General features: G+C 35.8%; 1 protein-coding gene across 1 annotated transcript in view; it reads left to right on the forward strand.

The window, feature by feature from the left end:
* The window catches only part of LOC308551508 (fibronectin type III domain containing protein 3C1-like), a 116,484-nt gene that overhangs the window by 58,913 nt on the left and 41,621 nt on the right, over window positions 1-15,950 (forward strand). The window contains exons 8-22 of the mRNA XM_081126063.1: window positions 6,146-6,198; window positions 6,534-6,676; window positions 8,802-8,861; window positions 9,216-9,354; window positions 9,901-9,954; window positions 10,234-10,355; window positions 10,440-10,614; window positions 11,710-11,796; window positions 12,026-12,164; window positions 12,801-12,869; window positions 13,309-13,427; window positions 13,555-13,660; window positions 13,990-14,096; window positions 14,256-14,369; window positions 15,662-15,811. Coding sequence (XP_080982189.1) covers window positions 6,146-6,198; window positions 6,534-6,676; window positions 8,802-8,861; window positions 9,216-9,354; window positions 9,901-9,954; window positions 10,234-10,355; window positions 10,440-10,614; window positions 11,710-11,796; window positions 12,026-12,164; window positions 12,801-12,869; window positions 13,309-13,427; window positions 13,555-13,660; window positions 13,990-14,096; window positions 14,256-14,369; window positions 15,662-15,811 — 1,637 coding nt within the window. The remainder of the gene's footprint in view (window positions 1-6,145; window positions 6,199-6,533; window positions 6,677-8,801; window positions 8,862-9,215; window positions 9,355-9,900; window positions 9,955-10,233; window positions 10,356-10,439; window positions 10,615-11,709; window positions 11,797-12,025; window positions 12,165-12,800; window positions 12,870-13,308; window positions 13,428-13,554; window positions 13,661-13,989; window positions 14,097-14,255; window positions 14,370-15,661; window positions 15,812-15,950) is intronic.

Raw genomic sequence — 15,950 nt, forward strand, 5'->3', positions numbered from 1 at the left:
ATATTTTTAATCTCTTTGTTCTTCTTCTTCTTAAAGAAGACCCTTTAACATTTCATATAGTACTGGTTTGGTGGTGATGAACTCCTTTAGATTTTTTTTTGGGGGGGGGGTCTGGGAAGCTCTTTATATGTCCTTCAATTCTAAACGGTAGCTTTGCTGGATAGAGTAATCTTGGTTGTAGGTCCTCACTTTTCATCACTTTGAATATTTCTTGCCACTCGCTTCTGACCTGCAAAGTTTCTGTTGAGAAATCAGCTGACAGTCTTATTGAGCTACTTTGTAGGTTACGAACTGCTTTTCCATTGCTGCTTTTAAGATTCTCTTTTTATCTTTAATCTTTTGCATTTTAATTATGATGTGTCTTAGTGTGGGCTTCTTTGAGTTCATCTTGTTTGGGACTCTGCACTGCCCGGACCTGTAAGTCTATTTCCTTCAACAGGTTAGGAAAGTTTTCTGTCATTTTTTTATTAAATTTATTGGAGTGACACTGGTCAATAGGGTCATATAGGTTTCAAGTGTACATTTCTGTGATACATGATCTGTATGTTGTATTTGTGTCCACCACCCAAAGTCAAATCATCTTCTGTCACCATATATTTGGCTCCCTTTACCTTTACTAATCCCAGTGAATGGAGGTTCCTATTACTCCACAACCTCTCCAATACTTGTTATTACCTGTCTTGTTGATAATAGCCATTCTAACAGGTGTGAGGTTGTATCACATAGTGGTTTTTAATATTTTTATTGATTTTTAGAGAGAGAGGAAGGGAGAAGGAGAAAGAAAAGGAAACATCGATATGAGAGAGAAATATGGATTGGCTGCCTCCTGCACGCTCCTACCAGGGATCGAGCCTGCAGCCCAGGAATGTGCCCTGACCAGAAACCAAACTAGCAACCTTTTGGTGCACAGGATGACACTCTAACCAGCTGAGCCACAGTGGGGCTCACATAGTGGTTTTGATTTGCATTTTCCTTATAACTAGTGAAGTTAGATATCTTTTCCTATATCTCTTAGCTGTTTGTATGTCCTCTCGGGAAAAGTGTCTGTTCAGGTCCTCTGCCCATATTTTAATTGGATTGTTTGTTTGATGTTCAGTTGTATGAGTTCTTAATATATTTTGGATATTAACCCCTTGTTGGAGCTGTTGTTTGCAAATATCTCCCATTTGCTTGCTTGCCATTTTGTTTTGTTGTTGGTTTCTTTTGCTGTGCAGAAGTCTTTAATTAGATATAGTCCAATTCATTTATTTTTGCCTTTACTTCCCTTGCCTTTGGGGTCAAATTCATAAAATGTTCCCTACAGCCAAGGTCAATAAGTTTACTACCTATGTTTTCTTCTATGTAATTTATTGTTTCACATGTTGTATTTAGGTCTTTGATACATTTTGAAAAAATTTTTGTACATGGGGACAGACTGTAATCTAGTTTCATTCTTTTGCATGTGGTTTTCCAATTCTCCCAGCACCATTTATTGAAGAGGCTTTCCTTTCTACACTGTGTGTTTTTGGCTCCTTTGTCAAAAATGATCTGCCCATAAACATGTGGTTTTTATTTCTGGGCTCTCAGTTCTCTTCCATTGGTCACGGTGTCTGTTTTTCTGCTAGTACCATGCTGTTTTGATTATTGTAGCTCTGTAGTAAAATTTAAAGTCAGGTAGTGTGATACCTTTTGCTTCATTTTTTTCTCAAGATTGCTTTGGCTATTCAGGGTCTTTTGTGATTCCATACAAACCTGATGATTTTTTGTTGTTGCATTTCTTTAAAAATGACAATGGGATTTTGATGGAGATTGCATTAAATCTGTATATTGTTTTGGGTAATAAAGTCATTTTAACTATGTCGATTCCTCCAATTCATGAACATGGAATATCTTTTTTATTTCATTTTGTTTTTCAATCTCTTTTAATCATGCTTTGTAGTTTGCAGTATATAGGTCCTTCATGTCCTTTGTTTATTTCTAGGCCTTTATTATATTGAGGTACTTTCCTTCTATATCCATTTTATTGAGTGTTTTAATCATAAATGGATGTTTTATCTTATCAAATGTTTTTCTGCATCTATTGATAAAATCATATGATTTTTTAAGTTTATTTTTATTGTTGACACTATTACAGATGTCCCCAATTTCCCCACCTTTGCCCACCTCCACCCAGCCCCTGCCCCTCCTTCCCTCTGGCCATTACCACACTGTTGTCTGTGTCTGTGGGTTATGCACATATGTTCTTTGGCTAATCCCTTCACCTCCTTTCATCCATTCCCCCTTTCCCCTGTCCCCTCTAACAGTGTGTTTGTTCCATGTATCTATGCCTCTGCTTCTATTTTTTCGTCAGTTTAGGTTGTTTATTAGACTACACATATAAATGAAACCATGTGGTATTTGTCTTTCTTTGACTGGCTTATTTCACATAGAATAATAATATCCAGGTCTATCCATGCTGTTGCAAGAGGTAAGAGTTCCTTCTTTTTTATGGCTGTGTAGTATTCTATTGTGTAAATGTCCCATTCATCTACTGATGGGAACTTGGGCTGTTTCCAGATCTGAGCTATTGTAAATAACACTGCTATGAACATAAGGATGGATATATTCTTTCAAATTGGAGTTTCGGGATTCTTAGGATATATTCCTAGAAGGGGGATCATTGGATCAAAAGGCAGTTCCATTTTTTAATTTTTTGAGGAAACTCCGTACTGTTTTCTACAGTGGCTACACCAGTCTGCATTCTCACCAACAGTACACAAGGGTTCCCTTTTCTCCATATCCTTGCCAGCACTTGTTTGTTGATTTATAGCCATTGTTTGTTGTTTGTAGCCATTCTGGCAGGAAGATCAAATGATTTTTATCCTTTAACATGGTATATTACATTGATCGATTTGCATATGTTGAACCATCTTTGTGCTCCTGGAATGAATCCCACTTGATCATGATGTGTTATTTTTAAGTATTGTTTTATTGAATTTGCTATTATTTAGTTTAATATTTTTACATCTGTATTCATCAGAGGTATTGGTTTGTAGTTTTCTTTTTTGTTATTATCCATGCCAGGTTTTGGTATCAGGGTTATGTTGGCCTCATAAAATGTTTTAGGAAGTATTGCCTCTTCTTCAATTTTTGGAATAGTTTGAGAAGGATATGTATCAAATCTCCTTTGAATGCTTGATAGAATTTACTAGTGAAGCCATCTGGTCCTGGGCTTTTATTTTGGGGAGGAGGTTTTTAATGGTTGTTTCATTTTCTTCACTGTTTATCAGTCTATTTAGGTTTTCTAATTCTTCATGATTTAGTCTAGGAAGGTTATATATTTCTAGGAACTTATCCATTTCCTCTAGGTTATTGAATTTGGTGGCATATAGCCTTTCATAATATTCTAGTATGATCCTTTGTATATCTGTGATGTTTGTGGTAACTTCTGTCATTACTTTTTCAAATAGGTTTTCAATCTCTTGCTCTCTCTCTTCTCTTTCCAGCACCCCCATGAAATGAATGTTGGTATGCTTGATGTTGACCTAGAGGCTCCTTAAACTATCCTCATTTTGAGAGGATCTTTTTTCTTTTTGCTTTTCTGATTGGGTGTTTTTTGCTTCCTTATATTCCAAATCTCTGATTTGATTCTCAGCTTCATCTACTCTACTGTTCATTCCTATAAATTATTTTTTATTTCAGTTACTGTATTCTTTTTTTTTAAATATATCTTTATTGATTTCAGAGAAAGGAAGGGAGAGGGAGAGAGAGAGATAGAAACATCAATGATGAGAGAGTTATTGATCAGCTGCAGCCTGCAACCCAGGCATGTGCCCTGACGAAGAATCCAACCCCAATCTCCTGGATCCTAGGCCGACTCTCAACTGCTGAGCCACACCCAGCCAGGCTGTATTCTTCATTTTTTTTTTTAATATATTTTTATTGATTTCAGAGAGAGGAAAGGAGAAGGAGAGAGAGAGACAGAAACATCAGTGATGAGAGAGTCATTGATCGGCCGCAGCCCGCAACCCGGGCATGTGCCCTGACCGGGAATCGAACCCTGATCGCCTGGATCCTAGGTCGATGCTTAACCGCTGAGCCACGCCCGGCCAGGCTGTATTCTTCATTTTTGACTGGTTCTTTTTTATGGTTTCCATGTCCTTTTTGCTGTTGAAGTTCTAATTTCATTGAGTATCCTTATAACTAGTAGGTTGCTTGTCTCCATTTTATTTAGTTCTTTTTCTGGAGTTCTTTTCTTTCATTTGGGGCATGTTTCTTTGTCTCCATATTTTGGCAAGCTCCCTGTGTTTGTTTCTATAATTACGTAGAGCTGCTATGTCTCCCAGCCTTGGTAGAGTGGCCTAATGTGTTAGGTGTTCTGTAAAATCCAGTGGCACAGCCTCCCGGGTCACCCAAGCTGGGCACTACAGGTTCACCCCCCATATAGGCTATGTACACCCTGCTATTGTGATTGAGGTTTGATTGCTGTTGGTGTGTCAAGGGAGGGATTTACCCCCATGTCAACTGGCTACAAGAACTGGCTGCAACCACTGACCACCAACCATCATGGAGGATCAGCTGTGCAGGGATCCACCCCACAGAGTAGGACTTATTTCAGCAGGGCTGTTGCCCACTCAGCCTGCCCCTTGAGTGTGTCACCTTTGAAGATTGTAAGGTGGTGCATCAATGTGGTCTGAAGGTTTCCACTGGGTGTACAGGCCCTAGGGCCTCCCAGGAAGTGCAGGCCAAGGTCAGCCACCATCTGTGTTCTGCCTGAGGCCACCTGGCATGAGCTACAAAGCAATCTGCAGATGGTTGCTATTTGTGCTGGGTTTGGATGTGCCAGGAGAGGCCAAACTGTGAACCAAGGCCAGGTGCTACCAGTCCCAGGCTTGGGGCCACTTAGGGAGAGGTATGGGGCATGCTGAGGCCAGATGCTACTTGCTTGAGAGATTTTAGGAAAGTCTGAAGCAGAGCCAAAACAGGCCATTCGTATGGAAAAGCCACTGGAAATCATTTGGGTGAGCCCACAAGTTTGGTGGGGCAGGGTCTCAGAGAATCACCAGGGCAAGGTGAACAGTGATAGCCAGATTGATGGAGACTCAGATATGGTGCCCACCTGCAGGGTCTGTGGGAGGAGGGTCTAAGAAAACAAACAATGGCCTCTGCCAGCACTTTTGTCTGGCAAAAAACAGACCTCCTCCCCACCCCCCAGCTCTCACCCTGATGCCAGAAAATTCAGTTCCCCTCCATGTGTCTCTGGCACCTTTCAAGGTGCTACCCCAGCACTGGACCTCAGAGACAGTGAGTCCAAGTAAGTCTGTGTATGGGCCCTTTAAGAGGAACTGCCTGGGGACTCCATCAGCCCTCTTGTCTCCCTCAGCCACAATCCCCACTGGTTTTTACAGCCAGAAGTTGTGGGGACTTCTCTTCCTGGCAGTGGAACCCTGGATTGGGGAACCCGGTGTGGGGCTGGGAACCCTTACTCCTCAGGGGGGACCTCCGAAGCCAAGATATCCTTCCCAATTTTTATCCACCATACATGGGTATGGTACCAGCCTGTTCCACATCTCTACCTTTCCTACCAGTCTCCATGTGGCTTCTTTTTTAATTCCCTAGTTTAAGACTTCCATCCAGCTAGATTTCAGGTTGTTCTGAATGATGATTGTTCTGTATTGTGGGAGGATGCGAGTTCTCCGTTTACCTACACAGCCATCTTGGCCAGAAGTCCCTAATAGTATATACTTTAAACTACTGTTTTCTTTTCTTTTTCTCTCTTTCTTTCTTCTTATTTTGTCCTCATCCAAGGATATTTTTTCCATTGCTTTCCAGAGACAGTGGAAGGGAAAAAGAGAGAGAGAGAGAAACATCAATGTGAAGGAGACACATAGATTGGTTGCCTCCCGCATATGCCCCAACAGGGGCCAGGGATCAAGCCTGCAACCGAGGTACATGCTCTTGCCCAGAATTAAACCCAGGACTCTTCAGCCCACAGGCTGACTCTCTAATCACTGAGCAAAACCTGCTGGGACTCCTCTTTTCTTTTAAAACGTTTAATATAAATTGCTACTAGGTGTTTCGTAGATCTCTTGGTGGTGATGTATTTGTAATTGTATAATAGATATGTAACTGCTTTCTCTTGTTTTTCCCAATGTAATATTTTGTTGGGTGCTTCTTTTACTTTTAGAATGCAGAACAGAACATGGAAAGTCATGCTGTTTTAGCATTGAGAAACCTGTAGTAAGTAACTAAAGCAAATATATAAGTATTCTTTTAAATTTACCTTGTCATTCCAAAATATGAAAATTCACTGTGTTGTTTTATTCTCTAGAAAATATAATTTGTAACTGTTATCTGGTTAAAATTTCATAATCTCCTTTATTCAGTAGATAAAGATCCAATTTGGCATTGCTAAAGATAATACTAATGGCTCATTGTTTAATCATAATATTTAAGCACCTAATATGAAGAGAAGGATATACTTAGCATCACATGAGACTTAGGGAAATATTATGTCATAAATTACAGATAATAATTTTTAAGTATCCTACTCAAATTTTTGCTATTTATTTTAGGTTTCTGATATTCAAACAAGATCTGCTATTATTTCATGGAAACCACATAGTTCTGAGAAATGTAATCATGCTAAATCTCCTGTAACATTTGAATTGGCAGTATCTAACAGCAGTAAAAATGGAAAATATAAAAATGTGTATATGTAAGTCTCTTTTTAATCATCTCTCATTTCTTTTTCAATTTAAATATGCTATCTAAACACATAGATCTCAACTTATATCTAGGCTAAGTCCTAAAGATTTTTCTGCAATGTTTTCCAAGCTTTGAATGCAATTTCCCACAGAAATAGTTCTATAAATGGTGGTAGGCTGCCAGGTCAGTCCACAATATTTATTGAATCATAAGTATGTTAGAGCTGAGGGGCCCTTAAATATCAACTGGTTTGTTCTCTTAGTTTACAGCTTTTCTATTTGACAAGTTTAGACTAGGGAAAGAAAAGGTTCCCTCTAATTTTCCCTTATCTTTTTTTCACTTAGATCATTTTAGGGAAGCAGAAAGTTTCACATGATGGTAGGCCTTTGGGTACACAAGTGAGATATTTACATTGCAAAGGAAATTTAAGACTTGATGTCTCCTGAGAATTTTATTATATGAGCTAGCTATGAAGTGGAGCTATGATAGTAGCAGGATAACCTTAGGAATGTGCTCAGAAGATAGAACCAGGACTAGGAAAGATACAATGGAGGACACAGCAAGAGCATACCCAACCACTCCCAACAGCTTCTCAACTGGATAGGGACATGTGATCTGAAAGAGAGAAAGCTGAGAGAGGCACAGTGAAAAGGAAACCCCAAGTGGGAAAGAAAGAGAAAGTCCTTTGTCCGACAAACAACCAGGCAAGAAATAAGTCAGAGACCTGGATCTGTCTGTTCAGCACTTTAAAAATCATAACAGCCCAGCCAGGTGTGGCTCAGTGGTTGAGTATCGACCTAGGATCCAGGCTATCAGGGTTTGATTCCCGGTCAGGGCACATGCCCAGATTGCGGGCTAGGCAGCCAATCAATGACTCTCTCATCATTGATGTTTCTATCTCTCTCTCTCCCTCTCCTTTCCTCTCTCTGAAATCAATAAAGATATATTTAAAAAATAAATAAATAAATAAATAAATAAATATCGTAACATATCTTAAAATTTATTTACTAGAATTTATCATCTTTATTTAGAGACTCAAAGTGAAAATTTGAATATAATTAATTACAAAAATCATTATTTCTTTTATAATTAGGAGCTAGAAATTTTATTTTAAGAATTACAATCCACAATCTTTTATATTGGCTAGAGGAATAGGAAGTTGTAAAATGCGATAAAAAACTATTTATAAAATTAAGTTTTGTTTCAATTTACATGGTGGTCTTTTTCTGATGTTAAGTACTTCACAAAAGTCATTGTTTTTTATAAAAATATACTTGCCTATATGTCAGATTACCCTACATCTTTGGCCTTTGCTTAGAAGTAATAACCTTTTAGCTCTTTTTATTTTATTTTATTTTTTTAATCCTCACCCAGGGATATTTTTTCCATTGCTTTTCAGAGAGAGTGGAAGGGAGGGGGGGGGAGAGAGAGAGGGAGAGGGAGAGGGAGAGGGAGAAAGAGAAACATCAGTGTGAGAGAGACATGGTTGCCTCTGTAAGTTCCCCGAGGGCCAGGGATCGAGCCTGCAACCGAGATATGTGCCCTTGACTGGAATCGAACCCGGGATCCTTCAGTCCATGGGCTGACGCTTTAACCACTGAGCCAAACTGGCTAGAGTGATCTTTTAGCTCTTTTTAAAGGCTATTTCAGGATTTAGAGCTTGAAGGAGCTCCTTGAGGTAGTAGAGTATACCTAGACACTTATGACTGTTAGCTCAGGAAGATGTAGCTGTGGGAGCACAGCTACTTTATCCACTATAGCAGGTAGGTGCCCACCCCAGAAAGATTGTTCCATGTGATTGAATAAACAAATTGCATGATACATGGTGTCTTTGAGGCTTTTCATAACAACACTATTTAAAATAAGCCAAAGACAAATCTTTATTATTACAGTGTGAAGAAGTTGCAGTGGTAAAATGATAAAGTTTCATTTCTTAAAGCTTTATTAATTTGGCATGAAAATGAAGAATTTTGAATTAATAATATCACTTTTTTGCATTCATATAAAATAGGTTAAAATTATCTAAACTTCAAGGAGAATTGTGCTTCTTTATCTGTTGACTACATAATATTAGGAATGTTACTTAACTTTTCAATATATGCAACATCTATTATAAATAAAGGTTATCTTCACAGTGGTGATGGAGTTACATTTACTCTACTTGAGCTACAACCATCCATGGCCTATTTTGTAAGGTAAGAACTCCATCCTACACAACCTCCCCCACACTTTAGCCAGCCAGATTCCCCAGGCTGTATCAGTTCACTCCTTACGATTCCTGCAGTCAGCCTTGCTATGTGCTAGAAGAGTGGCCTTTCCTTCAAGCTTTAAAACAACCTCCTCCAAATAAAGCATTAGTTCACTTTCTTTCATTTAGAACAGGTGAGAGGGTGATTTGGGAAACATCTGTAACAATCCAGCTTTATGTTATTAGGAAATATTTTATAATTATCTCCTAAGAAACGTATCTGGAAACTCAAGTATGCAATTTAATACATATGTTAGGATAAATATTTGAAAGCTTACAACAATTATCATTACATTTTTAGAATTACAACCATAAGAGGCTCAGCACACAAAACTGTGTCTGAAGTGGTTAGCTTCACAACGCCAGGTTGCGAACCAGACCCTCCTCTTGCACCCACACTGATTAACCGATCCAAGAGCAGCCTGAATTTACAGTGGAAAGTAAGGATTTTACTGCCAAAAGCTCTTCAACATGTGCTTTCTTAATTTAAAAACATTATTTCTACTTCATCCTGAATTTTAAATATGAAATTATGCGTGTCTTACCTGACCTATTTCCCTAGCACTTTTCTTTCTCCATAATCATCTTTCTCTTCTTTCTATCTATATCAAGCATCAAGTAAATTGAAAATGTCAATCAGAATTTCAATAATTAATAAAAGTTGAAGTGTCAATTTCTACAACCTAAATTTATTTATAATTGTAGCTACCAATAAATCTACCTCTCAGTTTACTAAGTACTAACATTTTTATTGCATAAAATTTGGAAGACAAACAAGACAGAATTTGGGCATGTCTTACAGACTGTAAAAAAATGCATTTTAATTTTAAAATATGTATTGCTTCAAAAATAAAATTTAAGCACATTAGTTTTACAGTAACTTCTATCACTTTAATTATTTGTATAATATATATATGTATACACATATGTACTTATATACTGTGGAAAAACATCCCATCATAATCTTATCTTTCTGATATTTTTAGGGTTCCAATGATAATGGTTCCAAAATAAACAGCTTCCTTTTGGAATGGGATGAGGTAAACAGTTTTATTTTTATTTTTTCTATTTAATTTACTGGAGTGACATAGGTTAATAAAATTATATAGGTTTCAGGTGTACACTACTATAATACATCATCTGTATATTGTATTGTTTGTTCACCACCCCAAGTCAAGTCTTCTTCTGTCAACATTCCCCCCCCCTTTTACTCCCTAACAGTTTTATTTTAAAAGAATTTGCTTGTGATTATTACTATTATGAATTTTTGTTATTTGTAGCATTTTATAATATTCTAATATTTTGTGTATATTATTAAGGGCAAAGGTGAAGACTTCAAAATTTGCTATATGGGAACAATGAAACAGCACAAGATCCTTAAACTGAATGCTTCTACAAAATATTCATTCAGATTAGCTGCCAAAAATAACTTTGGTTTGAGGTACATTGAATTATTGCAATATTTAAAAGTCTAAACTTCAATAAGAACCTGAAACTAATTTTTCCATCTTAATTTATTTTTCAGTGATTTCAGTGATCTAGCAGTCTTCCATACATCAGGAAGTATGCCTCCAACACCTTTACCCCCTAAGCTAAAAGAAGCAGGAATCTGTAATTTATCACTAGAATGGTGTGCCCCAACTAACACAAACCTAAATGACAGCCTTACTTATGTACTAGAAATGGAGGAAGCAGGATCTGTAAGTTTTCTTTTCATCTACTTTAGTCTTCAACTTCAGTCTTAGGTACATTTTATATGCATTTTACACTGAAAAATTTTTAATTTGATTAATTTCTACTCAAACTGCATGATTCCTTAGTCTCTGCATTTTGGATAGGACCAATGCGGAGCCAAGGTTAGGCAAACCTGCATAGCAAGATCTGAAGGTACCCAAATCCCTGCAAATTAGCTAGAAGCAGCAGCAGCCATAACAACTGAGTAGAGACTCAGATAATTGTGTTAGTTCTTTAACTGTGGGCCTCTCCCTGACGGACGACCTTGTAAAATCTCACAGATTTTCTGTATACTTCTACAACAGGGCAAGCCCTTTCCTTATCTCCCTGGTTTTTTGATGTGAGTGGGCAAACTGTTTCATTCCATTCTGAACTTTCAAGTCTATACTTTAAATGTTTTTGTTTGTTTTTGTTGTTTTTAATTGATTTCAGAGGGAGGAAGGGAGAGGGAAAGAGAGAGAAACATCAATGAGGAGAGTCATTGATCGGCTGCCTCTTGCACAAGCCCTACTGTGGATCGAGCCCGCAAACAGGGCATGTGCTCTGACGGGGAATCCAACCGTGACCTCCTAGATCATAGGTTGATGCTCAACTGCTGAGCCACGTCTGCCAGGCTCAAGGCTATACTTAATAGGCTAGTCAACTTGAAAAGCAGCTGTAAATTTTATATTATGTATACAGGGTGGGGTAAAAGTAGGTTTACAGTTGTGAGTACACAAAACACAGTTTATTCTTGTATAATTATTTATTAATTACTGTATTTTTTCCATATGAACAACTAAACCTACTATTGTTCCACCCTGTATTTTAAACACATTTTAAATAAAGCAAGTAACGAGAAATGTTCTGTATAAGTAAAATGCTAAATGCCTTCACATATATTACATTCTGAAAAAAGAGAGACCCTTAAAGTATAAATTATCTCCACTTTTCATGTAGAGAAACTGATGTTTAGAAAGATTAAGGGACTTGATCAGGACCACCCAGATGGAAAATAGGCTGAAGTTGGAACGTGAACCCAGACCTGCCTGGTTCCTAAATATATTGTCTTTCATTTCCAGGGGTTGGGTTTTAAACCTAAATACAATGGACAAGACCTCTCATGCACTATAAGAAATCTTCAGAGAAGTACTGCATACAAGTTTAGGGTATGTGGCTATAATTTATAAATTTGAATCACATTTTAATATAAAATTATACTCTTTACTAGAGATAAAAATGAATGCTTGTTTTGCTGAAATTAAACCTTATTTTGCATTTAGTTCTCAGAAATTTTTAGTCAAATAACTTGCTTTAATATTATTTGCAAACTACATATTTTCAAATCAGACTTTTATTTCCAGTAGTCAACCAAGCTATTCTCTCTTATTCAAAAAGATCATTGCCTGCAATATGGAGGGAAGGAGTAACCCCAGTGGAGAAGTAAAATATACTACCTGTCCAGATAAGCCTGGATCCCCTACAAAACCATATATAAAGGGAAAGATCCATGCACATAGAGTAAAAATTGGATGGGGTAAGTAATGCTTTTGCATTTAAAATTTACCCTCTGTGTCTTAATTATTAAGAAGAAATCTTTCTCTAATTGCCCTCAGTTTTATAAAATATTCTCTTAATCATTTGTAACTGAAATATTTCACCATATAAATGAGTTTGGTTGTAAACATTATTTTTTTTTTCTAGTTCTCTATTGAATTCTCTATTGCTATCTCATTAATTCACGCATGAACAAATTACTGAACTTTATATGGGCCCTTAAAATTATGGTTAGTTCAAGTAAAATTATATCTAATATAGAGGCCACAATTAGAAGGAAACATCAATAATAAATGTCAACTTGACATAAATTATATTTACACAAATTATTTTGCCTCTAAACTGGCAAAATCAACTTTAATGTACATATATTTAGCTTTTCAGTCTCTTCCAAAGAACTTTAAAATATTAATTAAATGCTTCACGTCCAATATTCCAAGCATGTAACTTGGATTATGTTTTTTATCACCTTTATTAATATGTGAAAATTAATATCTTATTAAATTCCATGTTTGTATTTTTCTCTCCATGAAAAAATTTAAGTTATTAGATAACTTTCCAGTGAAAGACTTTTAAGTTTATTGAAGAATGATTTTAACATTATTTCTCTTTTCAGAACCACCCAAAGATGATGGTGGGACATACATTTTAAGTTACAGTTTAGAAGTTAGTGAAAACTCAAATGGTAAGGCACCATGATTTTTTTGTTTTTATTTTGAAATAATTTTAGAATTTTCCTAAAAGTTGCAAAAACAGTATAGAGAATTCCCATGTATAACCTTTACTCTGCTTCTCCTAATATTAATATCTTATATAACCACAATGCAATTACCAATACCATAAAATTGGCATTGGTATAACACTATTTACTAAACCCCAGAATTTACCTGGCTTTCTCCAGTTTTTGGTAACAAGTCATGTTTTCTTACTTATGTTTTATGATTAAAACATAAATGTAAATTTACAGGAAATGTAAATATTTAACTATTATAAATAGGTAATTGGACCACAGCTAATTTCCAAAATACTTATTTCTTTGTATATACGTAAGATAACAGTGGGGACCCATAAAATTTATAAGCTACCTACAAATAAATTGGATAAGTTTGCTTTTATCCCTTCAGTGAATTTCTGGAACATAATCTACAATGGAATCACAAGGGAATTTCTGTATGATCACCTGCAACCTGGTACTACATATAAACTGAGAGTCTTTTGCACTTCTTCTATAGGTCAAAGCCAGGTGAGGAAATGGCGATGGAAAAGTTTTTAAATCGAGAATTGGAATGACCTGTATCACATTACTAAATGTTTTTACAAAATTGAACTTGAATTCATTATAGTCATAAAGTATTTTGCATTTTTCTTAGCCTTCAGACATATTGACTATTCAAACACCTACTCTTTCTCCCGCATCTTGCTGTCCTCCACCATTGAATGGTAAAGCAAAGTCCAAACAAATCAACATCCAGTGTGGTGAGGTTTCTTGTATGATATGCATGACTATACCTAAATTTCCTATATTATAATCTCTGATTTTTATATATTTAATGTTATTAAACCAGAGCAAATGGTTTTCTTTTACTACAAAATCAAATAATGTTTAGAAAATTGTTTCTTGGACATTAAAATTACAAATTTTTTAATGTATGGGAATTAAAAAGTAAACTGATATAAATTTATATAAATTGAGTTCTATGTTACTTTGTTGTTTTTACATAGTCTTAAATTATTTTGTATTATTTTAGGAAGCACCCTTAAAATTATTTGAAAAAATTTTTTGTTTATTTTGTATATTTTTATAGACAATCCTCCTATTAATGGAAACTCTGAAGCAGTTGCATATGCCAAAAAGGCAAAAGAGAACCAAGATGAAACACAAGAGCTCTCTGGCTCCAAATTGAGACCCACAGTGAGTAGATAGGACTGGGGTAGTTACATTGTTCAGTTGATCCATTTGTAGTTCATTTCACTTTGGATGAATATATGCTTCTACTTCCTGTAAAAGTGGGAAGTGACCATGCCTGCACAATAATTTGTGTGTTGCTTATTTATTTGTGTTTATTTGTAGTTCGGATCTCATTCAACAAAGTATGAAACTATGCCAGGCCCAAGCCCTCCTTCTCAGTGTGGTACACCTGTGCTTGCCTGCAGAGGTTCAACCTGTGTTGTTGTTAGTTGGGGAGTATGTTATCAATTTATTTTATCTTTTTATATTTTTCAATTACACTTTACATTTGATATTATTTTGTATTAGCTTCAGGTGTACAGCACAGTGGCCAGACAGTCACATACTTTACAAAGTGTTCTCCCTGATATTTCCCATACCCATCTGACACCATGCATAGTTATTACAATATTATTTACTTATATTCCCTATGCTGTACATTACATCCCATGACTATTTTCTAACTACCAATCTGTATTTCTCAGTCTCTTTACTTTTTCATCCAATCCTCCAGCCCCCTCCCCTCTGGCAACCATCAAAATGTGCTCTATGAGTCTATTTCAATCAATTTAATTTTATTAATTTCAGTGATATAAAAGCACAGTAATTGATTTAGAAATTTTTTGAAAGTCTAGAACTCCCTAAGAAGTCAAAGTTTAGATTAGGGTTCCACAAATTTTTACCATGGAACTAGAACACACTAGTGCTAGACCTGATACTAGTGCTATTAGGAAGGCTAAGGCTATGGTAATCCTGTCTTACAGATCCTATATTTATGGAGGATAATAAACTTGGAAAACCAAATAGGCTATTAATAGGTAACTAATCAAATTTTTAAAATCAAAACAAGAGATAATAAAATTAAACCAATTTATAGAAGTTAGTATTTTTTAAAAGCATCACTGGGAAATCTGTTTGTTTGGATGTAACTACAATATGACACATAAGAAATGTGACTATGATGTAATGAAGCTTTTAAAAAAATAATTTTTACATCCATGTATCTACCTTCCCACTCAAATTTATCAAGTTAAAAAAATAAGAATTGGCCACATACTTATCTTTGAATTTTTTCTTCCCTTTTTACCATACTCTAGCAGAGGGTTTCTGGCATTGACACAAAAGCTTTTATCTGATAATAATAATAAATGATGAGTCTGATTGGCTATACCCTAAAGCCAGAGTAGTGGAGTTTGTGTTTGATCCCATTAATCAATTGCAATATTAACCAACATTAATATATCTAAGTTTGTTCTTTTTTAAGTAATTCACTTGAAAATAATTTTAATTAAAATAGTAATTCATCAAATATGTGGGATTAGTCAATCATTTTTCTTAATTTTATTTGAGCCTTTTGATGTTAATCATAGTTTTCTTATGTTTAATTTTTTCTACACTTGTCTATATCTCATACCATTTAATAGATTATAAGCTATGACACTGAAAGGAACATGTCATAACCTTCCACAGTATTTAGTAGAGTGAACACTTATAGAAAAAACTCAATTTCTGTTTGTTGCATCTTTCAGATTCCTGTATGCAATGGTGCTGAAATCACTAATTATAGACTAGAGTGGGGACAAATTGAAGAATCGATGCACTTGATTTACACTGGCCCTTGTCTGAACTATGAAGTTAAAGGTCTCATTCCAGCAACTACGTATTTTTGCAGAGTTCAGGTAATCCTAACAGTTCTTCCAATGTAAGTAAGGCAACAGCTATTAACCTATGTATCCACATTCATAATACTGGCACCATTTCCAGTGTAGATACCAGAAGGGAGTCACACACTTCTAAATCTTAAAAATTCCCAATATT

Source organism: Miniopterus schreibersii (genome assembly GCF_964146895.1).
Source record: "Miniopterus schreibersii genome assembly, chromosome: X".
NCBI classification, from domain to species: Eukaryota; Metazoa; Chordata; class Mammalia; order Chiroptera; family Miniopteridae; genus Miniopterus; species Miniopterus schreibersii.